Genomic DNA, 27457 nt, shown 5'->3' with positions numbered 1-27457 from the left:
CTGCTGCTGTGCATAAAGTGCAAAAAGAATATTTCCTTAGAAATGGTTAAGGCTAAGAACTGATTGGAATCTAACAAAGTGAGGGAGAAAGTGCTTGATCGTGGGTGGCCTTCACCTTTTAGGTGGCAAAGAGCCAGGCAGGCAGGGCCGGACTACAGAGAGGAAAGTCTGAGTGTCTGATTAACCAAGGAGAGGCTATAGGAAGATAACCAGGCCTTACATTAAGAAGAAGTAATCCAGACTGTATTCACGAATGAGGGAGCTTGCCTTTCACTGAGTTTGCTGCTGCTGCTGTGTGTGTGTGTGTGTGTGTGTGTATTTGGCATCATCAAAGAAAAGCATTAGAAAAAAAATTTTTTAGATTACCCTTTGATACCTACAGGACTTCCCTGGTGGCTCAGATCGTAAAGAATCTGCCTGCAGCTCAGCAGACCTGGGTTCAATCCCTGGGTGGGGAAGATCCCCTGCAGAAGGGAATGGCTACCCACTCCAGTATTCTTGCCTGGAGAATCCTATGGACAGAGGAGCCTGGCAGGCTACAGTCCATGGGGTTGCAAAGAGTCAGACGCAGCTGAGCGACTAATACTTGATACCTACAGTTGAAAATAGTATGTGTAATTCTGGTTTCCACCTCTCTCTGGACTGAGAATGGGCTTGGGGAAAGTTGAGTGGGATTCTGAGAGGGAAAGTGTCTATAGAAAGATGGGTCCCAAAGCTGCAGGGCAGGGGTCTACTGGAACAGTAAGTCCATGAGCGGCTCAGACGAGATACACACAGGGGTTTTCCCACCATATTCTGAAATTCTCGAGTGAGGGAAATCAGGCTCAAATAAAAGGAAATACCACTTCACACCACAGATATTAATGCTGAAAGAGCTTGTCACTTTCAAGAGGTGGTAATGCCAGGAGATAAAAATGGATTAAGAGGGACTTGATGGACTGTGGTTGCTAGGAGAAACTGGACTCTACTTAACCTTAAGGAGCAGAGAAGCAGTGCTCCTTCCAGGGGACACTCTTTGGGGCCACCATTGCCAGGAGATCCCAGGCAACTCTGGCCCAGGTTAGGAATTTCTTCTGTGTTTGGCTCTGGGAGTTTCTGACTTTGTTCTTCTACCGGCTTTCCTTCATACCCTGGAGCCTCTGCCAGTCCTTTGGCTTCTTGTTGGGTTGGGCAAAAAAGTTCATTACAGAAAAACCCAAACGAATTTTAACTTATGATGTGAGCAAGCCAGAGTCTGTTTCAATGTAGAATTTAATTTAGGAAGGAGGAGGACCTGGTCTAATGCCATTTCATTCATCCATTCAACAATTTATGGAGCACCTGCCATCTGCCAAGTGCTAGGGATGAAATACAAAATGAACAATAAACAAAATAAATACATATGTATTCTGAATTATGGGCTTCCCTGGTGGCTCAGAAGGTAAACAGTCTGCCTGTAGTGCGGGAGACCCAGGTTCAATCCCTGGGTTTGGGAAGATCCCCTGGAGAAGAGAATGGCAACCCACTCCAGTATTCTTGCCTGGAAAAATCCCATGGACTGAGGAGCCTGGCAAGCTACAGTCTATGGGGTTGCAAAGAGTTGGACACAACTGAGCGACTTCATTTGGTTGGTATTCTGAATTATGGAGATGCTAGGAGGCAGGAAACACCGAGCTCTGAGAGGAAATAATTTTCTGGGGTGTGTGTATGTGTGTGTGTGATAAGCCGGTCAGGGAAGGTCTCCCTGGAAAGGAAATAGTTCAGCTGGGACCTCAAAGATGAGCCAAACCCAGCCATGCCCAGTGTGGGAGGAACATTCCAGCAGAGGGAACGCACAGCCAAAGGTCCTGAAAAAGCACGAGTGGGTGTGGCCAGGGGCAGAGGGGCCACTGTGGGCAGAGCTTGGAAAGAGGTGGTGGGGAGTGGGGGCTGGCTCCCAGTGGGAGTGACAGGCAGGCACAGGCAGGTCCCCCAGGACGTGGTGGGCCACTCAGGGAGTTTGAATTCTATTCCAAATTCAATGGCAAAGCCTTGGAAGGAGTTTTAAAAGCCATTAAGAGAGAGAGAGAGAATAGTGGTGCATCTTTTAAAATAATTTCACTTGGATCCTACTTGTGTTCAGTCACTCAGTGGTATCTGACTCTTTGCGACCCCATGGACTGTAGCCCACCTGGCTCTTTTGTCCATGGGATTTTCCAGGCAAGAATACTGGAGTAGGTTCCCATTTCTTTCTCCAGGGAATCTTTCTGATCCAGGGATCAAACCCACATCTCTTGAGTCTCCTGCATTGGCAGGCAGATTCTTTACCACTGAGCCACCCAGGAAGCCCAATTTTACTTCAGTATGACTGTCTGTTCCCCTTAGAACATGGAGAAATATCCACTACTCTTGTGTGAAGATTCATTATTGAACTGTTTAACTTACTTTTCTGCTCTTGGCCATTCTCCCCCGTGGCTGTGGTGGGGACGTCTGATAACCAGAAGGCTCCAGAGGAAGGGACATGAGCTGGCGTATGGGGAAAGGCTTGATGGTTCCTTGCAGTCCGGATCTGTCCACTGCCACTCCCCAGTGAGCCCAGAGCCAGAGGCGTTCACTGCACCCAAAGTAGAAGCTTAGACATCTGCTTTCTACCTCTGTTCTCTTCCATGTCTGATTCTGTCTCTGTTTCCCATTCCCTTATACTTCCTGGGATCACCTCCCAAATAAATTGCTCTCAGTCAGATCCATGTCTTAGGGGCCACTTCTGGGGAAACTCAACCTGAATGTTATGTGGAGTTGAAACAAAGGAGAAGAAAAAGGCTTGCAGTGCTTCTAGGCACCCATTAAATCTAGGTTTCTTTCCTCTAAAAAGGGTAGGATGGTTCCATTAAAATCAAACAAAGACCAGAGGAAGCTGCAGTGAGCTTGGAGTCAGGAGCTCTTTCTGCTGGCTAGGTGAGAGTCTGCCGGCCCCCAGTGACAGCCAGTGAAATGTGAAGGATGAGAAAGTCATATGAAGAAAGACTGTTTTGTTATGCTGTATACAGATGTGAGTTAGGTGAGCTTTAGTGGGAAGGGAACAAGAACACTAATGGAAGAGTTCAAAAGGAAATCTGTGTCAAGCAGCTGAGATATATGACTTGTGGTAATAAATCTGTCAGAAGTTTCTGTTCTCCCAACCTCCGTGACCAAAGATTGCTTGTGATCTGTGACAAATGCAATCCAAAGAATCAAAAGTTCACAAGTTAATCAAGATGAGAATCTTTTGTGCAGAACAGGAATAAATACTTCAGACTCATCTTCCAACTCAAAATATTTTGTGGAACACCTGTCTACTGGTAAAACTCTACATGAACTTTTTTCACTTTGTCTGACAATGAAGACCCCAAGATGTTCTTGTTTGGGGCCCAGAACTTTCTGATTCTCTTTATGAGGCTGCTAAAATCATAGATTGGGCTTCTCAGGTAGCGCTAGTGGTAAAGAACCCTGCCTGCCAATGCAAGAGACTTAAGAAATGTGGGTCCAATCCCTGGGTTGGGAACATGCCCTGGAGGAGGGCATGGCAACCCACTCCAGTATTCCTGCCTGGAGAATCCCATGGACAGAGGATCCTGGCAGTAGGGTCACAAAGAGTTGGACATGACGGAAGCCACTTAGCACATACATACAAAGTCATAGATCAGGAAGAAAGGGCATAGCATTTTGCCAAGGACAAATATTAACCAATAAGAACAACAACTGATTCAACGACTCTGTGATTTGAGGACTTTACCTATGATTCAAACCAAATAAAATAAAGATTTATGAGACAAGACATAAATGTTGAAGAAAAACTGGGAGACTAAATTCATCCTCCCATGTCAACTGTTACCCTATGGATAACGTACTGTTGTAGTTCAGCTGCACAATAGTGTCCAACTCTGTGACCCCATGGACTGCAGCACACCAGCCTCCCCTCTCTTTCGCCATCTCCCGGACCTTTGCTCAAACTCATGTCCATTGAGTCGGTGATGGATAGGGTATAACCAAGGCCATATAACTAAGTTTTGGGTTAAAGCCATGGCAAAATTGTATTTTATAGTGCCTCCAAATGTTTAATCTTTGAAACAAGTGTATATTTTTAAAGTGTATTATGAAGTGTAGTTCAAACATAGGACTAACTAAACTTAGGGATGAAGAGATTTTGGGAAGAAAAAGAGTTATTAAAGGAATTAAGGACAAGAGGTGTCCTTCTCAACCAGCTCCTAACCTACAATCTCCTCAAATGCCTTCTGGTTCTATGGGCCAATTGAATCACAGGGCTGTGAAAATAAAAAGGGAAGGTTAAAAAGAGATAATGAGCAGGAAGTGACCTGTTATTGATTTTCCAAAGGATGTGTGCATGGCAGATATTGGAAACGAACTCTGGTGTGGCTCATTCTTGCTTCCTTAGGTTGTTGACATGTGATACCTATAAGTTTTTTTAATCTGTTTTGTTTTTAGGTTCACAGGATTTTATTTTATTTATTTATTTGCCACATGGCAAGGCATATATGATCTTAGTTCCCTAACCAAGGATCAAATCTGGAGCCCCGCAGTGGAAGCACAGAGTCTTAACCACTGGACCACCAGGGAAGTCCTACCTATAAGTTTTTAGATGATTAATAAAAGCCGTTTTAGGGCAGTTTGACACTCTTGAGTTACTGACCGAACTTTATGTTATATGTGACCCTTTTCATGTCATGGGTAGTGCTACCGAATGATGTAGCTTCCAGACACCACAAACTCTAAAGTAGAGTGTGCTGAGAGGCAAAATGCATTTTCAAGTACAAACTGTCAGAAGTCCCATCAGATTTCAAAGAAGTTTGGGTGTTTTCTTGGTGAAGACTTTGAAAACTTGAACGTATGAGGGTGATTGGGAAAAGTGGGTCACATTTTGTGGGAAAGGAATTTTGGCATCCAGTTCAGGGTACATCTTCTGTTTCTTTGTTTTTCTCTTTTCTTATATCCAATTTCAAGTCTTCAAGTAATTCAATTTGAAAACTCAGTACAGTCCTTTTAAACGACTCATTAGGATTTTAAATGAAAAAGTTAAACATGCAACCACATTGATTTTTACAGTCATGGGCAGAGAATTGAAAACCTAATTCATCCCCTGACTTTGCCCCTTCATGCCCAACTATGGGTATTCTTACCTGCTGTGGGCCCTGGTTGCTGATCTGTAAATGTCACCTCATATAGTGTATGGGTCCCTGAGTCATGGAAGGTAAGAATAGAGCACCAGGAGAAACCTATCTGATAGGGGTCATTGGTGTGGCCCTATGCCATGTCTTAAGGAGGCACATTTCCTGATAAGAATTGACCTGGGTACATGATGGGATGGTGGGAGAAGTGACTGGTGGGAGAAACACCTGTATTTTTTTTTTTTCTGGCTGCACTGGGTCTTTGTTGGTGCACATTGGTTTTTTCTAGTCTCAGGGAGCAGAGGCTACTCTCTGGTGAGGGGTCTTCTCGTTCTGATGGCTTCTGTTGTTACTGAGCAGGGTTCTAGGGCCACTAGGCTTCAGTAGTTGCCAGCTAGGGCTTAGCTGCTCTGCAGTGTGTGGAATTTTCCCAGACCAGGGATGGAACCTGTGACCCCTCCATTGACAGGCAGATTCTTAACCACCAGACCCCCAGGGAAGTCCCACCTTTTCTTTTTAGAATTTCTTTCCTTTATGTTTTCTAAAATGAACGTGTATTACTGTTGTTTAGTTGCTAGGTTGTGTCCAACTCTTTGCGACCCCATGGACTGCAGGGCGCCAGACTTTCTTGTCCTCCACCAATGAGTGTGTATTACTGTTGCCCTAAAAATATTCTGGACAGAGGAGGATAAAGTTACAATCAAAGGAAAACAAGGGCAAAGAGCTGATCTAACACCGGACTGTAAGAGGAAGTACCCTGAAGGCATCAGTCTCTCACTCGGGTGGGTCCTGGCTCAGATCCACCTTCATGATCCGGGAACATCCGCCCGCCTCTAAGGGATACCCATTTATCAGTTCACCATCGGGGCGGGTGGCGTCAATGTCAGCGTTGTGCGTTCCTCCTGATCCACCGCCGGTCCCGGCACGGTGTGTGCACAGCCTGAACTTGACTGTCTTGGAGGGAACGGCCTGGCCGGCGCTGGCTGTGCTCAGGTGTGCGTCCCCGTCGCGCTGTTTTTCAGCTCGCCCGTGCATCGTTGGGGAGTGGAGCCCCTGGAGCGGTTGTGCGGGCCAGTGTCGGCCCACGGCGCGCGTGCGGAGGCGCGCGGTGCAGCAGGAGCCTCAGAACGGCGGCGCGCCCTGCCCGGCCCTGGAGGAGAGAGCCGGCTGCCTGGAGTACGCGACGCCGCAGGGCCAGGACTGCGGGCACGCCTTCGGTACTGCGCTTTCCTTCATTGCTGTCTCTGGGTGGTGAGCATCCAGTCCAGGCACTGCAGGGAGTGGGGTGCGCCCGGCTGCGCAGAGGAGATAGGAAGCTCAGGAAGTGTTAAATAACGCCTTTATCCATCAGCTGCATTAAAGCCCTCCCCAACTCCCAGCCCTTCCCATTTACAGCTTGTAGGTGGGCCTCTCCCGCGCTGCAGGAGCCAGCTGTAAGGGACGTGCACTGTGGTGGTTAGCAAACTCTGTCAAGCTGACCACGAAGGACTTAAGGTAGGATGAGGCTATCTCACACAGGATAAGATGCGTCCAGTAAGGATAACTGAATTTCACCTTTCACCGCCATCCCTGTTTAATCAGGGACACTCGCATACCTGTGAAAATAATAGAAAACTTAGAAATTCCTGTTGTTGTTTAGTTGCTCAGTCGAGTCTGACTCTTTGTGACCACGTGGACTGTATCCCCTCAGGCTCCCCTGTCAATGGGATTCTCCAGGCAAGAATACTGGAGTGGGTTGCCATGCCCTCCTCCAGGGGATCTTCCCCAGCCAAGAATGGAACATAAGTCTCTTGCATTGCCCTCGAATTCTTTTACCACCGAGCCACCTGGGAAGCTCAACAAATTCCTAAAGCATGGTAAAATGATTGTCTTAAAAAACCAAATCAACTGGATTGGGGCTGATGTGATGAGATTTGTGATTTGGGAAGATTGTTTTAGTTGTGGGCTGGCCCAGGAGATCCAGAGTCAGCTTGTTCATGAATTGGGAGCCATAAGAAACTCACAAAGAAATAGACAAAAAGGCCAGAACCAGTGTGTTGATAGGGTTGAATCTGATAGAGCAAAAAACACTGACTTCTCAGGGTAGCAGAGATCATGTTTTTTCATAGGAACCTGGAAAATTCCATGTCAACGTGACCTTCCCTGAGTCGTTTTGCTCCTTTGTTCTTTCCACACACAAGTGTTTATTGAGAGTCTCTGGATGCCAGGCACTGGGCTGGGTGCCAGTTACAGTGGGGAGAGAAGTTGCTGTGGAACCTGCTGTCAGGTGGATCACAGTCTAGCGGGAGGGGAAGATGATAAGCAGATCATCCTAGGAAACTAGTCCCAGAGAATTACCACTGCAGTTTGATCCAACGGGCTTTGGAACAAGGGCTTCCCCGTTGGCTCAGTGGGTAAAGAATCTGCCTGCAATGCAGGAGACACATGACATGCGGGTTCGATCCCTGGATCGGTAAGATTCCCTGGATCAGTAAGATGCCCTGGAGGAAGAAAATGGCAACCCACTCCAGTATTCTTGCCTGGAGAATCCCATAGACAGAGGAGCCTGGCAGGCTACAGTCCATGGGGTCACAAAGAGTCGGATGCAACTGTGTGACTAAGCACTGCAAGTATGGGATGTCACGTAGGGAACAAGGGAGAGGTGTAGTGAGCTGTGCGTGTGTGTTGTAAATACCCTCTGAGCCAACAAGGAGGTCCCATTGTGTTGTAAATAGATTCCTTGGTGGAGGAGGGGATCCACAGAGGCTAGGAAGGGAGGGACTTCCCTGAGGATACGACGAGGCTGAAAAATGCAGAGCCATCCACGTAGAGAGAACAGCGTGGTGAGCCAGACACTCAGGTGTAGGGGGCGTTGAGGGATTTGGGGACCGTCTAGGAAAAACTCATGACCACAAGAGACAGTAACACACAATGACCTTACAGGTCATGTGAGAGAGGATGATCAAAGGTTGTGATATGGCGACCACCATCCAGAGGGGGAAAAGAAGAGTCTGCCAGGAGCTCGTGTATCCAGTTGATGTCAACTAAGCAGCATGGTTTGGAGTCCCTGGGTGAAAGGGCTTCATAGGGCAGGTGTCATGGTGGCTTGGGGTCTTGCAACCATAAAGATTAACCTAATCAATGGCCAGCAGATGTTGGGTATATTTCACAGGATATGCAAAATAAGTAGGATCTAAATGGCTAAAAATCTGCTTGTTTGGCTATTTTAAAAACAATTGAATATATAAAAACTTTAGTTTAGTGCCAGTAGGGTTTTGTCTCATTTTGTTTATTTTTGGCTGTGCTCAGGCTTTCTCTAGCTGCAGAGAGTAGGGGATGCTCTCTTGTTGTGTAGCGTGGGCCCTAGGGTGCAGGCTCAGTAGTTGTGGCACATAGGCTTAGTCGCTCTGTGGCATGTGGAATCTTCCTGGACCGGGGATCAAACCCATGTTCCCTGCACTGGCAGCTGGATCCATTAGACAAAACAACGGCGCCACTTAGTTACAGGGATGTGCTGCTAGAACGTATTCCTGCAACACAGGCTGACCCTTCCGTGTGGCACCAGGCTGCTCAGCCCCCTTCCCAGGCCTGGGTCTCTTCATAGCAGTACCATAATGCGTATCCTTCCATCTTTTTGTATTGTCTTCAATTTCCTTCATCAGTGTCTTACAGCTTTCAGAGTACAAGTCTTTCACTTCCTTGGTTCAGTTTATTCTTAGGCATTTTATTCTTTTCGAGGCAATTGTAAATGAGATTGTTTTGTTAATTCCTCTTTCTCATAGTTTGTTACTAGCCACAATGTATTTTTGTGTATTGAATTTTTGGGTTGTACTGGGTCTCCAATGCTGGGTGGGCTTTTTTTCTAGTTACCTCAAGCAGGGGCTACTCTAGTTGTGATTTGTGGGCCTCTCGTTGTGGTAGCTTCTCTTGTTAAGCATGGGCTCTAGGGCTTGTGGGCTTCATTAGCTGCATCATGTGGGCTCAGTAGTCGTGGCTCCCAGGTTCTAGAGCACAGGCTCAGTAGTTGTGACACACAGGCTTGGTTGCCCTACACCATGTGGAATGTTCTCAGATCAGGGGAACCTGTATCTCCTGCTTTGACAGGCAGAGTCTCTACCACTGAGCCACCAGGGAAGCCCCTGTATATTGATTTTGTATCTTAAAACTTTACTGAATTCATTAGTTGAAACAGTTTTTTGTGTGTGTGTGTGGAGTCTTTAAGGTTCTCTATATATTAATAGTATTATGTCATTTTCAAATAGTATCAGTTTTATTACTTCCTTTTCGAATTGAATTTATTTAAAAAAATTTTTTTCTTGCCTCATTGTTGTGACTATGACTTCCAATACTTTGTTGAATAAAAGTGGCAAGAGTGGACATCCTTGTCTTACCCTTCTCTTAGAAGAAAAGTTTTCAGCTTTTCATCATTGAGTGTGTTAGCTGTGGGCTTGTCATATATGGCCTTTATATGTTGAGGTGCATTCCTACTGTATCCAGTTTGTTGATATCAACATCATAAATGGATTTTGAACTTTGTCAAATGTTTTTGCACATCTATTGAGATGATCATATGATTTTTATCCTTCATTTTGTAAATGTCTCACATTGGTTGATTTGCAGAATCAATGAAACCATCCTTGCATCCCTGGAATAAATCCTGCTTGATCATGGTGTATGATCCTTTTACTGTATAATTAAATTCAGCTTGTTAATATTTTGCTGAGGATTTTTGCATCTATATTCATCAAGGATATTGGCCTGTAATTTTCTTTTTTTGTAGTGTACTTGTCAGGTTTTGGTATCAGGGTAATGCAGGCTTCATAAAATTTATTTGGAAAATTTTCCTCCTCTTTGATTTTTAGGAAACGTTTGAGAAGGATATTAAATATTTTTTTTATGTTTTGTGGAATTTGCCAGTAAAGCCATCTAGTCCTGGGCTTTTGTTTTTGGGGAGATTTTGTTTTTTCTTTACTGTTTCAATTTCCCTATTAGTACCCAGCCTATTCAGATTTTCTGTTTCTTCATAATTCAGTCTTGTATGAATTTATTTGTCTAATTTGTTGATGTATAGTTATCTGTAATAGTGTCCTATGATCCTTTATATTTCTGTGGTATTAGTTGTAACTTCTTTTCATTTCTAATTTAACCTATTGGAATCACCTTTTTCTTTCTTGGTGAGTCTAGCTAAAGTTTTGGAGAAGGAAATGGCAACCCACTCCAGTATTCTTGCCTGGAGAATCCCAGGGACGGGGGAGCCTGGTGGGCTGCTGTCTATGGGGTCGCACAGAGTCAGACACGACTGAAGTGACTTAGCAGCTAAAGTTTGTCTATTTGGTCTGTCTTTTCAGAAAAACAGCCATTAGTTTCATGGGTATATTCTACTAATTTTTTAGTCTCTATTTTGTTTATTTTCACTCTGATCTTTATTATTTCAGGAAGCAGTGAAATAATATTTTTAATCCTCTTGGAACAAGGACTTGATAAACTGTGAAACAGCCTACCAAAATGCAGAAAACACTAAAATTAAGAGATTCACTCACAGGAAAACACCTCCTAGAGAAAAACACGCTTGGTGTTGTATTATTGTTGTTCAGTCACTGAGTTGTGTCCGACTCTTTTTGATTGCATGAACTGCAGCACCCTAGGCTTCCCTGTCCTTCACAATCTCCTGGAGCTTGCTTAAACTCAAGTCCATTGAGTTGGTGATGCCATCCAACCATCTCATCCTCTGTCACCTCCTTCTTGTGCCCTCAATCTTTCCTAGCATCAGGTTCTCTTTCTATGAGTTGGTTCTTTGCATCAGGTGGTCAAAATACTGAAGCTTCAGTGTTGGTCCTTCCAGTGAACATTCAGGGTTGATTTCCTTGAGGATTGTATTAGCTTTTGTCAATACCTCAGAAAGCTGGAGACAGTACATTACCACAAACTTAGTGACTTAAACAACACAAATGTATCATCACACAGTTCTATAGTCAGAAGGCAGACACAGGTCTTACTGAACTTAAACCAAGGTTGTCAACAGGGCTGAATTCCTTTCTGATGGCTCCGAGGGAGAATCAATTTCTTTGTATTTTCTATCATATCAGAGCTTCCTTTTCTCATGGTCCCCTTCCTCCACCTTCCCAGCCAGCTCGTAGCATCTTTATGTACCTCTCTTCAGTCATAACATCTTCCTCTAACTCTTCGAAGGACCATTGTGCTTACATTCAACCCATCTGGATAATCCAGAATAATCTCCCTATTTTAAGTTCAATCGAGTAACATCTTTAATTTCTCTTTGCCATGTAACAAAACATATTCACAGCTTCTGAGAATTTGGACATGGACATCTTGAGGGAGGCATTATTTTGCCTGTGATGAACAGGGAGGCCTGGCGTGCTGCAGTTCATGGGATTGCAAAGAGTCGGACACAATTGAGTGACTGAACTGAACTGAACTGATGGATATAGGACAATGTCATCTCTTTGGGCTTACACATGAGGACATTGGAGCTCAGTGAGGTGACAGCATGACAGGTGATCTCATTGCCCTAAATCTTATGAGTTCCGCCCCCCTTAATAGTGTTTTGCTTTTAAGCATTATCATTAGTTGTTATGATTATTATTATATTGAAAATCAATATTTATTATGTAAATAAATGAATTTACATTATCAATATGACTATTCAATTGATATTAATATATTATTATAGTATGAATATTAGTAATATAGACATGTTAATACTATACAAATGTTAATAATATTGATATATTATTATTATATATAATAACTTTTTGGGTTGGCCAAAAAGTTCATTCAGGTTTTCCCATGCTATCTAACAGAAAAACCTAAACAAACTTTTTGGCCAACCCAATGTTTTAAAATCACAATTACAGAGTCTGATAACTAAGTAGAAATATAAAGGCCATGCAAGGTCAGTGAATAAAATATGATCATGAAGACACTCTAATGATCAAGTAGCCATTGGCGGCTCAGCAGCAAAGAATCTGCCTGCCAAGCAGGAGACACAAGTTCGATCCCTCGGTCGGGAGGATTCCCTGGAAAAGGAAATGGCAACCCACTCCAGTATTCTTGCTTGGAAATCCCATGGGCAGAGGAGCCTGGTGGGCTGCAGTCCATGGGGTTGCAAAAGCGGTGAACACAACTTAGTGACCAAACTCACACACAGCCTTTGCCCTCTTGCAGTTTCATTTAATGTGTATCATGAGTATATATTTTTTAATCATAAAAGTAAATCCAGAAGCGTATATTATGTGTTTGTTGCCCATACTGACTATTGTTCATATGGGTTTTCCTTCTGCAAGAAGATCACTGTGCATTATTATGAACTGTATGATTCTAGGCTGGCATTATTTGTCAAATTTTCATTCCATTCTCTTTGACACCATATCTACAGACTAGTGGTTCTAAGCCTGCTTTTGTGACACCCTGTTGTGTCAGAGGGCTTTATGAAATTCTCAAAGCAAATTTAATTTAATTTCATGTTCAAAGTAAGTGTGTGCAGTGCCACTCTTTTAGAAGTGGAAGCTGCTGTAAAAGCGAACAATGGTAGGCTGATGGGATGCCAGAAAAGTTGGCAAATAGTCTGTTAACAAAGAATCTATTACATTGGATATTGTTGCCAGGAAGGGGAGAGGAGGGGGAATGGGCATTTATTGAAAGCTTTTGTCCTGGAGCACCAGCTATGTGCTGCCACACAGAAGCAGAAGGGAGACTGGAGGCAAAAATAATTTCTAAATTACCTACTGCTCTTAGTGAAAAATTAAATTTGTGGGGGATGTTAAAAAATGGAGCTAGTTCAGAGTCCTCCAGGTGATCTGGCTCTTGGCTTGTTTACTTTAGACTTGTGCCAAAGGGAAGGACACCCCCTTAGTAGAATGTGCCATCCAACCAAGCTTGGGCTGGAGGGGCCAGGACACAGGGGAGACAAGGTCCAGGGTTACCTGCTTAATTCTATGTGGGTCATAACCACAGAGACTCGACACTGAGTTTGAATTGTTACAGTTGTTCAGCTGCTAAGTCATGTCCCACTGTTTGCAACCCCATGGTCTGCTGCACACCAGACTCCTCTGTCCTTCACTATCTCCTGGAGTTTGCTAAAATTTGTGTCCAGTGAGTCAGTGATGCTACTTAACTATCTTATCCTCTGCTGCCTCCTTCTCCTCCTGCCCTCAATCTTTCCCAGCATCAGGGTCTTTTCCAATGAGTCAGTTCTTCGCATCAGGTGGCCAAAGTATTGGAGCTTCAACTTCAGCATCAGTCCTTCCAATGAATATTCAGCACTGATTTTGTTTAGTATGGACTTGTTTGATCTCTCTGCAGTCCAAGGGACTCTCAAGAGCCTTCTCCAGCACCACAGTTCAAAAGCATCAATTCTTTGGCACTCAGCCTTCTTTATGGTCCAACTCTCACATCCATACATGACTACTGGAAAAATCATAGCTTTGACTATATGGACCTTTGTCTACAAAGTGATGTCTCTGCTTTTGAATAGTAGGTCTTAAAAAACAGACTTGATTGTCTGTACTGGGGCCCCTGCTTGGTCATTTACTATTTATTTTCCATTAAGTTCCATGAGCCTGTTTTCTGATGAGAAAACCTCATCAGAATACCTCTAGACAGAGCTTTGGTGAAGATCGGTGATGTAGAATATGAAACCACTTTGCAAATATACAAGGTGCCCTCCTGCTCCAGGCCCTCCCCTACCCCTGAGCCACACCTCGCGCCCATACCCCAGCCTGAGGGGGCTCAGATTGTCAGGGCTAACCAGTCCACCCTTTCCTCTCTCCACTCTCACTTCACAAAGGGACAAAAAGGGAGAATGAAACCAAATTTAAGCAATTTATCAGTAATATGCTGCCAAATTGAAACATTAATATTAATAAACTAGTGAAACTTTGTCATCTGTGTTGTAATAGAGTCAGACTGCCACACTTTTGAGCCTTGAACGTGTTTCTTATGCTCTCTGGACCACAGTTTCCTCATCTGTGAAATGGGGAAATAATTGGACCTATCTCAAAGGATCGTTGTAAAAATTAAATGACTAAAGAGATGGGAATACCAGACCACCTGACCTGCCTCTTGAGAAACCTGTATGCAGGTCAGGAAGCAACAGAACTGGACGTGGAACAACAGACTGGTTCCAGATCGGGAAAGGAGTACGTCAAGGCTGTATATTATCACCCTGCTTATTTAACTTATATGCAGAGCACATCATGAGGAACACTGGGCTGGATGAAACACAAGTTGGAATCAAGATTTCCAGGACAAATATCAATAACCTCAGATATGCAGATGATACCACCTGTATGGTAGAAAGTGAAGAACTAAAGAGCTCCTTGATGAAAGTGAAAGAGGAGAGTGAAAAAGTTGGCTTAAACTTAACATTCAGAAAACTAAGATCATGGCATCTAGTCCCATCACTTCATGGCAAATAGATGGGGAAACAATGGAAACAGTGAGAGACTTTATTTTGGGGAGCTCCAAAATCAGTGCAGTTGTGACTGCAGCCATGAAATTAAAAGATGCTTGCTCCTTGGAAGAAAAGTTATGACCAACCTAGACAGCATATTAAAAAGCAGAGACTTTACTTTGCCAATAAAGCTCTGTCTAGTCAAAGCTATGGTTTTTCCAGTAATCATTTATGGATGTGAGAGTTGGACTATAAAGAAAGCTGAGCGCCAAAGAATTGATGCTTTTGAACTGTGGTGTTGGACAGCAAGGAGATCCAACCAGTCCATTGTAAAGGCAATCAGTCCTGAATATTCATTGGAAGGACTGATGCTGAAGCTGAAGCTCCAATACTTTGGCCACCTGATGCGAAGAACTGACTCACTGGAAAAGACCCTGATACTGGGAATGATTGAAAGTGGGAGGAGAAGGGGACAATGGAGGATGAGATGGTTGGATGGCATCACCGACTCAATGGACATGAGTTTGAGTCGACTCCAGGAGTTGGTGATGGACAGGGAGGCCAGGCGTGCTGCAGTCCATGGGGTCCCAAGAGTCAGAATTGACTGAGCGACTGAACTGAACTGAACTGAATGCATGAAAAACACTTACTCAGAAGTGCATCACTGGTAGCTGTTAGTTTTATTATCTCAGAACTTTTTCTTCGGATTTCATATGAGAAACTGTAGTCTTACACTTACCCTCTACTTCCTAACCAAGTGTTTATTCCTTTGAGTTATATATTAAGTGCATTGCCTTTGACCTTTGGTAATAACATGCGCAGTACAAATTCGGAGCTCAGGTAAATGTTTTGAGCTAAAGAAACATATTCAGAAAATGTTATAGTTTGACTGGCAGGATGCTACAAGGATTTAGCAGTAAGTGCACTCTTTACTTAGTGAATAAGTCCATACATGTGTCAAAAGAACAGAATGAAAACAGTACACGAGAAAATGAAAACCCTTTCGATGTTTGTTTCTAATAATTAGGTCTAAGAGAATCCTGACGTACATGCATTCACTTGTCCTTTTTGATTCCGTCCGTGAATTTTGGAAGTTCCAAAGCTACAGTCACATTTAGAAAGAATGACATGTTCTCTTTGGAAAACAAACATGCTAGCACAGCAAGAAAGAGCCACTCAGCTGGGTGTCCAGAGCTTACACAAGATGTGGGTAATGTTCAGACAAGAGATTAGGTGCCCAGTCACATAGGACAAGAATGTGCCTACAGCTCTTAGGACCAAGTGGCTAAGCGTGACTTATGTTTCCATGTAATAGATAAATGACATCTCATTCAGAAAATCTAAAGAATTCAGGCTGCCACCTCGTGGCCAGAAGGAACTTTGCAAGATGAACACACAGGCTTGAAGCATCTATTTTGCTGTTGGTTCCCCCATGCCCTTGTGCTCTTGTTGATGACTTGGGCATCTCACAAGCCAATCTCAGTTGGGATTTCCTCTTCCCGGGATGGTCCAATTTCTAAAATAAGAGGTCAGAAGGATAGTAGAGCTTTCTCAGCTGCAAGATTCAGTATAGGAACAGAAGGCCTCAGGGAAATAGGACCCGTGAACCTCATGGCAGTTTCATGACTTCCTTTATTCATTCATTCATTGACCCATTCATTCCTTGAACACATATTTGCTGAGCATGTGAATGTGTGAGGGCTACCATGATGATCAAGGCAAAACCCCGTCTTCCTTGAATTGACAGCAGGATGGAATCAAGAGATCATCCCCAGGGGCTACACAGAGCAACAGATGCCCCCACCCCAGACTTAGAGATGAAATAGGAGGAAAACAAAGTAAGAGGGAAGAGGTGGAAGGAAAGGGTTTCTGGCTGTTTTGTTTTTTTTCCTTCGACCCAGAGTTTCAGAAGTGGCGGTGTGGGGGGTGTAGGGGGTGGGGGGACGCGGAGAGACCCTTCAAGACCTTCCTTCCCTGAAGTTGGTGTGGGGACCTCACTGTGCTGGCCAGCACCAGATGGTCACACCCTGGGTGGGGAAGCTTCCAGGCTGTGGTTGTCAGAAAACCTGGGAGCATTCACTCTTCCCTCCTTTGCTGTTCCTGTTTCTCCCTTTCTCGTTCCCTCTGGTCGCCTTTTTCGTTTTTTCTCCTTCTACTCCACCTTCTCTCTTGTCTTCTTCCTCTCGCCTTTGTTCCTTTTCTCTCTTACTTTATTCTTTCTACTTTTCACTTTTCTTCTCTGTTTCTCTTCTTTTCATTAAAAAAAAAAATCTCCCTTTCTCCATTACCTTACTTTTCCCCTTGGTCCCCCCTGCCCCACCCATCTTTTTATTATTCCCCCTGCTTCCTGCCCCCGCGCCTCCCCTCACCCCCAGCCCCCGATTTCCTTTGCACATGGTGAGATCACTGCAGATGGGCGTGCCCCTCCCTGCCCAACTGTGCTGCATGAGGCTTTATGGAATTTGGTTCTGGGGTCTCTGGCCTCACCTCCTTCACTCCTTGGTGGTGTGCCGTAGATTTAGGGGTGGAGGGATTTATTTATTTATTTAACACCCAAATCATTTTGTATTGGGGCTTCCCTGGTGGCTCAGAGGTTAAAGCGTCTGCCTGCAATGCGGGAGACCCGGGTTCGATCCCTGGGTCAGGAAGATTCCCCTGGAGAAAGAAATGGCAACCCACTCCAGTATTCTTGCCTGGAGAATCCCACGGACACAGGAGCCTGGTGGCCTACAGTCCACGGGGTCGAAAAGAGTTGGACACAACTGAGGACTTCATTTCCTCGCCTATAAACAATGTTGTTATAGTTTCAGGTGGACAATAAAGGGACTCAGCCATACATATACATGAATCCATTCCCCCCCAGGCTCCCCCTCCCATCCAGGTTGACACATAACATTGAGCAGAGTTCCCTGTGATCTGTGCTCTGTGGTAGGTCCTTGTTGGTTATCCATTTTCAGTATAGCCATGTGTTCATGACCTTCCCTAAGTCCTTAACTGTCTAGGACGGGAGGGCTTTGGATGGGTTTGAAACCAAGTTTGGGAACAGTTGCTCTGGGGACTTTAAGCTGCACGTGTTCAAGGTCATTCTCCTTTCCCAGTCCCTGCCTTTATAACTACCTCCGCGTTCAACAAGGAGCGAACAAGACAGGCGGCCTCCCCACACTGGACCACGGACACAGAAGATGCTGGGTAATTTGGTATTATTTGTTTTTCACTTATGTTTTTTCCAGTCGGATGGTCAAGTCAGCTCACGAAAGTAACTTGTTGGGGTGGAATTTCTTCTGTTATTGTTCATGTACTTTGAACAAATAAAATGTGACTCTTTATCCCAGAGCTGGGAAATACTTGTCCCTTCCCAGTTTTTTTTTGCAGAAGGGGCTAGAAATATTTTGTCTCTGATCCTTAAGAAGAAACATGCTATGTAGAAATGATATGGTATTATTTTATCATTCACGCTAAGGATGCTCAGCTTATAGTCTTTATGGAACCGTGGACTCCAGTACCACCTGTTTGTGAATTTGAACATGGGTCCCATCTGAGGTCTGAGCATTTCTATCAAGACCTAAGGCTCAGAAGGAACCTCCATGCTCATTAAAAGCCCACTCTTCTGCTGTTAGAATAGGGACACCAGATGGCTGCATGTTCAAATCCCCATACCACCTCTTATTGCGCCTTAATTTTTCCTTCTTATAAAATGAGAATATTGATTCCTACCACGTGGTGTTGCTGTGAGCATTTAATGAGCAAATATCCTTGAAAAGATGTCAGGGTTAAGCTGTCTAATGCTGACTGAAGCTGCATCATAGATTTCCTACCTTAGTACCTTAAGGTACCAAATAAACTTTACCTACCATCATTAAAGATCTTCTTTAAAATAGTCTCTCCAAACACTTTCCATCTAACTTATTACAATTGATAATTATATGGATTAAAAAACAAGAGCCCATTTTAGCATAGTTAGAACCTAAAATGCCATGTTGTTTTGTTTTCCTGAAGAGTTGTAAAATTGTGTTGCTTTTAAGTACAAAACTCTGAAATATTCATCCATGTCTGAATGCACCCCTGGGGCCTTCAGGGCCTAGTCACATAATATAATGTTAGAGTTTTCCACAGCTCAGTGTAAGGTGACTCTAGTCTGTTACAGAAAAGCATGTCTCAGCTTCCCGTGTCCTTTCATCTGTGATGTCCAGTATAACTTTGATGCTTGACTTCAAGTCAAAGCTCATCTCATTACCCCAGATTATGTAGGTGAGCCGGGAGAGTGGGTGTAGGGAAGGTCGCGGGAATGTTGGTGAGGCAGAAAAACGGAGGTGCTGGCCTGGACATCCAGGACCAGCCTTCCTGGGGCTCACATGTTCTCAGATTCAAACAAGTTTCTTGTTCAATTTCTATAATTCATTAAAATCTCCGCAAAGTTATCAAGGGCAATTTTCCTACTGAAATGTGTTTTGAGACATAATTTCACGGTCAAACTAGATAGGACACAAGATGAAATTTGTGCAGTATGGTGTTGACCAGATAATTCAACCATGGATTGAAAAACAGCAAAAAGGTTCAGTTGTCAGATGTCAAGAGTTCAGCGCATGAGAAACTTGACCAGGCCTTCTGTGACCTGTGACAAGGCAGCACCCTACCTTCTCCGGGCTCTCAGGTGTCCTCAGGAGGTTCCAGCCTTCCTAAGACTTTCTATAGCATCAGGGCACTTCTTGTTGTTGTTCTTATTGGCCAAGAAGTTTGTTTGGATTTTTCCATAAAGTGGTATGGGAAAATGCGAACGAACTTTTTGGCCAATCCAATAATTACAGCAAGTGAAATTGCTCCTTTTTTTTCTTTTTTTTTTTGCTCTAGATACTGTATGGAGTTCAAGACAGAGTCATTGACTCATCACTGTGCCATGGAAAATCGCCCCCTGACCAGATGGATGCAATATCTCCGAGAGGGCTACACGGTGTGTGTGGATTGTCAACCTCCAGCTATGAACTCTGTGAGCCTTCGTTGTTCTGGTGATGGCTTGGACTCTGACGGGTAAGGGAGAGAAACTGGTTGGAGGATTTTTCTTGGCCCTCATTTGGGGAGATATGGCCTCTTCATGTCATGTGCAGCAGACCAGTATGCAATTTGGGGAGTCACAACAGTGGGGAGAAACTTCCATCTGGCCGTTCCAGAGTGCAGGATCTAGGACTTAGAGGCTCTGTACCAGAGAGGTGTGGGTGAACTTGGATATTGGGGTTCAGACCAAGGTCTCAAGGGACCGTCAGAGACCTGCCCCCAAAGCAACCACAGACACTATGCAAACAGATGAGCTTGTCTTTGTTCTAGTAACACTGTATTAATGGACACTAAAATTTCAATTTTATAGAATTTTTATGTATCATGAAATAATATATGAATTGTTTTCAACTCTTTAAAAACATAAAAATCATTATTTTTATTACTATTTTTTAAAAGTAGAGATAGAGTTGATTTACAGTATTATATTAGGTTCAGGTGTACAACATAGCAATTCAAAAATGTTATAGCTTATACTCCACTTATGGTTATTATAAAATATTGGCTATATTTTCTGTGCTGTATTCTTGTGGCTTATTTACTGTGTACATAGTAGTTTGTGCCTCTTAATCCCCATCCCCTAGTTGTCCCTTGCTCACCCCTCTCCCCACTGGTAACCACTAGTTCTCTATATCTGTGAGTCTGTTTCTTTGTTATTTTCACTAGTTTGTTTTAATTTGCAGAATCCACATACAAATGATAACACACAGTATTTGTCTTTCTCTATCTGACTTATTTCACCAAGCATAATACCCTGCAGGTCCACCTGTGTTGTTGCAACTGGCAGGATTTCATTTCCTTTATGGCTCAGTTGTAGTATGTATACCACATATTCTTTATTCATTCAACCGTTGGTAAACACTTTTATGCTTTCATGTCTTGGCTATTGTAAGTAATGCTGCTATGAACATTGGGGTGCATGTATGTGTTTGAATTACTGTTTTCATTTTCTTTGGATATATATATATATATAGGAGTAGAATTTCTGGATCATATGTAATAATCATTCTTAACCTGTAGACTACACAAGGGGTGGGTGGGCTGGATTTTGGCCCATGGGTCACAGTTTGCTGAACCCTGTCCAGATGATTCATACCCACAGCAAAATTTCAGAACCAGTGCTCAATGTGACTAAGATAGTATTGGTGGGCCTAGTTTTGCAGGATCATAAACTCTTTTGATGTTCTAAGCACTCAATTTTAATATGGGGGGGGGTGGGATTCCCTCACACAACATGAAGCAATTCATGGGACACCAGGTTGGCGTCCAGTGATTTAACTTAATTCTGACACTCTCAGTCCTACAAGACTGCTGCCTCCTGCCACCGCCTTCAAATACCAGTTTCCAGCCCAGTCTGTGTTACCTGTTACCTGTGCTTCTGACTGACTGTCTATACCTCAGAGATTCCACGATCCCTTCCTCAGGTCTGATTAATTTGCTAGAGTGGCTCACAGAACTCAGAGACACATTGACGGACTAGATGACTGTGCATGTGTGTGTGCTGAGTCACTTCAGTTGTGTCTGACTCTTTGAAACCCTGTGGACTGTAACTCACAAAGCTCTTCTGTCCATGGGATTCTCCAGGCAAGAATACTGCTGAAGTGGGTTGCCATGCCCTCCTCCAGGGGGGTCTTCCCGACCCAGGGATTGAACCCGTGTCTCTTATGTCTCCTGCATTGGCATGCCGGTTCTTTACCACTAGTGCCACCTGGGAAGCCTGACGAGATGACCAGTTTATTGTAAAAGGATATAACTCAGTAATGGCCCGAAGGGAGACAGGGAAGAAGTGTGGGAAGGGGTGTCATTCTCCCCACGTCTCCGTGTGTTCACTCACCTAGACACCCTCTGAACTCTGTCCCTTTGGCTTTCCTGGATGTCTCACGATGGAGGTGTCATTGATAGTGACACCAATAGTCATTGGCTACTGACTGATTCAACTTCCAGCCCCTCTCCCATCCCTGGACGTTAGGGTTGGGGGTGTGGAGCCATGAATTCCAAAGTGCTAACCACCTGGTTAATTCTCCGGGCAACCAACTCTCAACTTCAGGTGCTTCCAAAAATCTGCCCATTCACATGACAAGACACCTTTATCACTCTCAACATTTAAGAAATTCCAATGGCTTTGGGGACTGTCAGTTAGAAACTAGACAAAAACCAAATACACATGAGAAATATAGTTTAGTCACCTGAATGGCCAAATATGTTTCTTGTAAATCATAATATTGCATAAATCTATAGAAATCTAGATTGTCCAAAAGAATTGACCCTTGAAAACATTTTACCTTTCTAAAAACCCATTCCGGTCCTGTACTTATCTACCAGTTAAATCCAATAACATTATTCATAACTAAGAGACGGGTAGAATTTGTGATGGTTTGGCTTATGGCTTTTAAAAATGTAAGATGGAATTGGTAAAAATATAGATTAGAAAGAAAAATGTGGACCTTTCTAGTTAATCATTATTCCCAGATCATATTTTAATACTTAATAACTTGACTTTATGTTTATTAGTCTCTTGTGTCCAACAGCCTCTATATCGAGTATGCACACGAAGAGTAAAGTGGGTAAAGAATTCACATGAAACAGAAACTTAATATGTAGACAATATTTTCCTGAATACCTCATCCATATTTTGACTTTAAAATGAATATTATAATTTAATATGTACCCATAAAGCACCTTCAACCCTGGCTGAAGTTCCAGTGACTTAAAAAATAATAATTTCAATAATAGGGCTATTTTCTTTTCACTGCTCACATTTTTAATTATGGAATCAAAGAGTTGGAAAGGATTACAAGGAATCATTTGGTTCAGTCCCCTCTAATTTAGATGTACACAAAACAGTATCCAGCAATCCCACTCCTGGGCATATACCTAGAGGAAACCATAGCTCAGAAAAACATGCACTCCAACATTCATTGCAGCACTATTTAAATAGTCAGGACATGGAAACAACCTAAATGACAATCAACAGAGGAATGGATAAAGATGTGTTACATGTATACAGTGGAATATTATTCAGCCATAAAAAGGAATGAAATTTGGTCATTTGTAGAGATGTGGGTGGACCTAGGGACTGACTGTCATACAGAGAGAAGTAAGTCAGAAAGAGAAAAACAAATATCATGTATTCATGCATACCTGTCGGCTCTAGAAAAATGGCATAGATTACCTTATTTGTAAAACAGAAATAGAGACACAGACATAGCGAACAAACAGCTGCATGCCAGTGTGGGAACCGTGGGAGATGGGATGAATTGGGGAGATTGGGATTGACATATATGCACTATTGATACTATGTATAAAATAGGTAGAGAACCTATTATAGAGCTCAGGAAACCTACTCAGTGCTCAGTGGTGACCTAAATTGGAAGGAAATCCAAAAAAGAGCTGATATATGCATACGTGTAGCTGATTCACTTTGCTGTATAGTAGAACTAACACAACACTGTAAGGCAACTAGACTCCAATAAAAATACACTAAAAACATGTACACAAAACAGAAAGTCATTTTCCTTTATGCAACACTTCGTATACTCAGGGCCACTGAGAGACACAAATGCAGTGACCTCAAACTACAATTCTCAATGTGCAGGGTGGGGGGAGGTCCTCAAATAAGGGTTAATTGGTAACTTGTTTTGACAGAACCCAAAGAAAAGAAACAGTTGTGAGTTGTGATCATGTTTGTTTTTTAATTTCAATTTGTAATGCACTTCAAAACTCCAAGTTAACCTTTTAAAAAAACAAAAACCAAAACCTTGATTTATAATTCTGCAAATCAGAATCATCTTTGGTTTGCTTTAGTGTAACTCACATTTTCAAAATATCATTTCAGGAATCAGACCCTCCATTGGCAAGCAATTGGCAATCCTCGATGTCAAGGAACTTGGAAAAAAGTTCGGCGGGTAGAACAGTGTTCTTGTCCAGCTGTTCACAGTTTCATTTTTATATAGATCATGATATAAATGTTTCAAACGGTGTTTGTAAACATGCTAAATACTAGCAAGTCATGTTTCCTTTGAAAACTCTTCAGCCTAAAGTTCCTAAATGTATGTCATTGCCACATTCTGAAGCAGAGAAAAGAAATTCAGGGGCCAGTTCTTAAGAAACACAGTGCCTTTATTTTTATTTTTTACTGTTTTGAGGACCCATCCTAAAGTCTCCTGTGGTTTTCTGACCTTGGCCTGTCACTTGGAGCCTCCTCATTGAACAGGTAGCCCTCTGGACACAGAGTAAGTCTGTTTGTACTGAAATGGCTACGTTTTGTTGGTCCACTTACTGGTAAGTTGTCATTTAAGGATACACATACTTTGAATCTTGGGTCCTTTCTTTCTATTCTGTAATCTCTTAAAAACTTCTTGCCTTAAAAAATGTCTACAGACATATGTACACTCACGCATGCATTTCCCATATATTATTCCACAAATTCTGCAATAATAATTTCAAGCAAATTTGTCACAAATAATTTTCCACAGGACAAGTTGTTTGAGATTTAGTAAGCAAAACCAACAGCTCTACTAAATATACTTTTTTTTTTAAATAGAAGAAATTTTCTTCTGTTGACTGAAAAGCATCAATCAAATGTTCATTCTAGGTCAGTACAATTCCTTTAAATGTTTTAATTTCCATGAAGTGAAATTTTGGCAATGATAAGTGAAACAATTGCTTTAATTATGAACATTCTACCATCATTAGCATCAAAAATTATTTCCAAGGCATAAAGCCTGAAATTGGCTACAATAATTTTGGAGTCCAACTTCAAGTTTAATTGAGGTAAACTTCCTACTTTTTTCCCCTCTATAACACAGGTTTTCTTTTGTTTGGAGTAGAAGGTAGAGGCATAGGTTATGGAAGGCATAGATTTATTACAAATGCTATGATCCCCATCCCCACCCCACATCTACAAACACAGAAGTATTAGTTTCCTTATTGTATGATTAGAAAATCAATGAACCAGAGAAAAAAGGCCTTGTTGAAGAATCTGGACTGACAGAGCCAAATCTTAGCTTCTTATTCAGAATTCAGCTTTGATGAAGAGCCTAATGTTGCCAAAGACTGTTCTATAAATGCAAAGCCCTTTTTATTTCTGAAGCAAATTTTAAATTCAGAATATTTTCTTCAGAGAACTGAATCTGGAGAGTTAAACTACAGGTAAACCTCGGAGATATTTGAATTTGGCTCCAGACCACCACAATGAAGGGAGTCATAAGATAGTTTTGGTTTCCCAGTGCATAAAAAGTTACGTTTACACCATATGTTTGCAGTCTATTGTGTGCAATAGCATTATGTCTAAAAAAATGTACATACCTTAATTAAAAATTACCTTTTTTAAAACCAAAACTACTAACCATCATCTGAGCCTTTAGTGAGTAGTAACATCAAAGATCACTGATCACTTGAACAAGTATAATAATAATGATGAAAGAGTTTGAAATATGCTGAGAATTACCAAAATGGAACACAGACACACAAAGTGAGCAAATGATATTGGGAAAATGGCACCAATAGATTTACTCAATCTATTGCCACAAACCTTCAATTTGTAAAAAAAAAAAAAAAAGTTATATCTGCAAAGCACAATAAAATGAGGTGTGCCTGTATATGAAATTTCTTTGATTTCATATGTATAAAATATTATTTACTAACAAATGATATACTAAAATACCTATTTCTTGGCACTTATCATGTAATGATATAATGACAATAGCAAGTTTGATAGGGATGGAAAAGTCCCCAATATTTAATGCTGAGAGTAGCAATATTTCTGAGAATGTATTTGTTTAAATGTCAGGACTGTTTTGTGGTAAACTAATTTCTTCATAAACTAACAATAAAAATTTGAGTCTCATAAGAGTTAGAAACTTCAACTATCAGCTCAGTATTAACATTTCAAGACCATTTCTAACATTTGTAAAACAAAAGTTTTGAAGGCATACCTGGGTAATTTTCAATGTTACTTAAAATTTTATACCAGTAAATAAACTTTCTGTTCACATTTTGAAAAACTCTTTACTTGTTTGGCTGGAAAACACCCAAGTTTTCTGGACAAGTCAGAGAATAAACAAAAAATTTCACAAAAGCCAAAAGAAAACATTTTAGAGTTGATAGGCATATGTATGATGACTAACAGCAATAAAGCTATGATGTATTTATGGTTCCAATATGTTATAACATTCAGCATAGTTTGAGTTGTATAAAACCAATTTTCAAATTACATATTTAGCTTTCACTACAGGACCATTAATTACTTTCATATTGAAGCATATTTTTGTTGTTTCTATTCTTATGAAGAATTTCAAGGGCTGGAAGACATAACTACTAAATAATGATCTTGAAAGGCTTGTTATTACTTCTAGTGAAGCCCAAGGAAACAGTACAAAACTGAAACAAACTGAAACATGTGGTCTAAATGATGAATGAAGAACCCAAAATTTTCTGTTTTCAGAGATAAAGATCAAGGATTTAAGACTTCTTTGGTATTCCTTTTTAATGAGTATGTTAGAGTTGGGGTCCTTTCCAATGACACTCTACAATGATTTACAGGCTCTAGCACTACTTAATAGGCTGCTTTTCAGAAGTGCATGAGAAAAGTAATTTGAACAAAAGTAAATATACTCACTCAGGAAAGAAGGGGAAAGGAATTAAAGATGGTGATCATTTAGTAGAGAAAAGCTGAGGGAGGGGAAATGAGAAAAGAAAAGAGTAGAAAAAGGATCAAGGTAAACTATAATCTTTTTAGGGTCTTTCTTGGAATTAAAAAAAATTATTTCCTTATTTTTGTCTGTGCTGGATTTTTGGTTTTGTGCCAGCTTTCTCTCGTTGCAAGGTGCAGGTTTCTAATTGCAGTGGCTTCTCTTGTTGTGGAGCACAGGCTCTAGAGTGTGCGGGCTTCAGCAGTAGTTGTGTGCGGACTCAGTAGTTGTGGAGCACGGACTTAGTTGCCTTGCAGCATGTGGGATCTTAGTTCCTGGACCAGGAATTGAACTCATGTCCCCTGAATTGGCAGGCCTGTTCTTAACCACTGGACCACCAGGGAGTTCCCTTTCTTGGGATCTTTTTATCCAAGAATGTTGAAATTATGCATAAATAGCAATAGCAATAACTTACATTGTTTAGTTCTACTCTGGCATAAAAATTGTAATTACCATTTCTTCTAGGAATGCACTAAAATGATGTAAAATAAAACTAGTTCTTCCCTCTAAGACTATTTTGGTGAAGTTTTATACAAATAAGTGTAAGATGGTTTAGAAAACCTGAATATTCTGATGAATATATTGAAAGAGAAGTGAAACTTCTAGGTCAAGGTGACAGATGGATAAACATGTTTATCTTCTTCCTGAACTCCCATTGAGATTATAGGAGTCATGGAAGAGTCTGTAACACAGATGAGAAGGCAGGGATGGAATCAGCTCATAGATTTTGAAGAAACTTTTTGAAGATTGAAAGCACATAGGATTTTATGGATGGATAAACCAGAATAGGGGGACCATGCCCTTTCAAACGTAGAAAAGAAGATGGAAGCAGAGCCATTCTTCTTGGGGTGTGGCAGTCCCACCGAGCACAAACAAAATGGATTTTAAAACTCCCCACCCCTAGAGACAAACTTGTGAAATTTAAAATCAAGGATAAAGAAAAGACTATACTCCATTGTGTATATGTACCACAGCTTTCTTATCCATTCATCTGCTGATGGACATCTAGGTTTCTTCCATGTCCTGGCTATTATAAACAGTGCTGCGATGAACATTGGGGTACACGTATCTCTTTCAATTCTGGTTTCCTCAATGTGTATGCCCAGTAGTGGGATTGCTGGGTCATATGGTAGTTCTATTTCCAGTCTTTTTATATACATATGGAATATTACTCAGCCATTAAAAAGAATACATTTGAATCAGTT

At 42.0% G+C, this 27457-nt stretch overlaps 1 protein-coding gene across 2 annotated transcripts in view; it reads left to right on the top strand.

Annotated features, from left to right (window-relative positions):
- SBSPON (somatomedin B and thrombospondin type 1 domain containing) overlaps positions 1–26760 on the top strand; it is a 32948-nt gene extending 6188 nt beyond the window's left edge. Inside the window, exons 2-5 of one of the 2 annotated variants that reach the window (XM_043484041.1) lie at positions 6143–6337; positions 17610–17700; positions 19360–19536; positions 23396–26760. In XM_043484041.1, coding sequence (XP_043339976.1) covers positions 6143–6337; positions 17610–17700; positions 19360–19536; positions 23396–23513 — 581 coding nt within the window. In that variant the 3' untranslated portion in view covers positions 23514–26760. Of the gene's footprint in view, positions 1–6142; positions 6372–17609; positions 17701–19359; positions 19537–23395 lie in introns of both variants that reach the window. The other variant, XM_043484042.1, reaches the window with a different exon arrangement.
- The last annotated feature ends 697 nt before the right edge of the window (positions 26761–27457 follow it).

The sequence above is a fragment of the Cervus canadensis genome, chromosome 12, assembly GCF_019320065.1.
Source record: "Cervus canadensis isolate Bull #8, Minnesota chromosome 12, ASM1932006v1, whole genome shotgun sequence".
NCBI classification, from domain to species: domain Eukaryota; kingdom Metazoa; phylum Chordata; class Mammalia; order Artiodactyla; family Cervidae; genus Cervus; species Cervus canadensis.
Note: the sequence above shows the minus strand (reverse complement) of the source record. Positions and strands in the feature narration are given on the sequence as shown.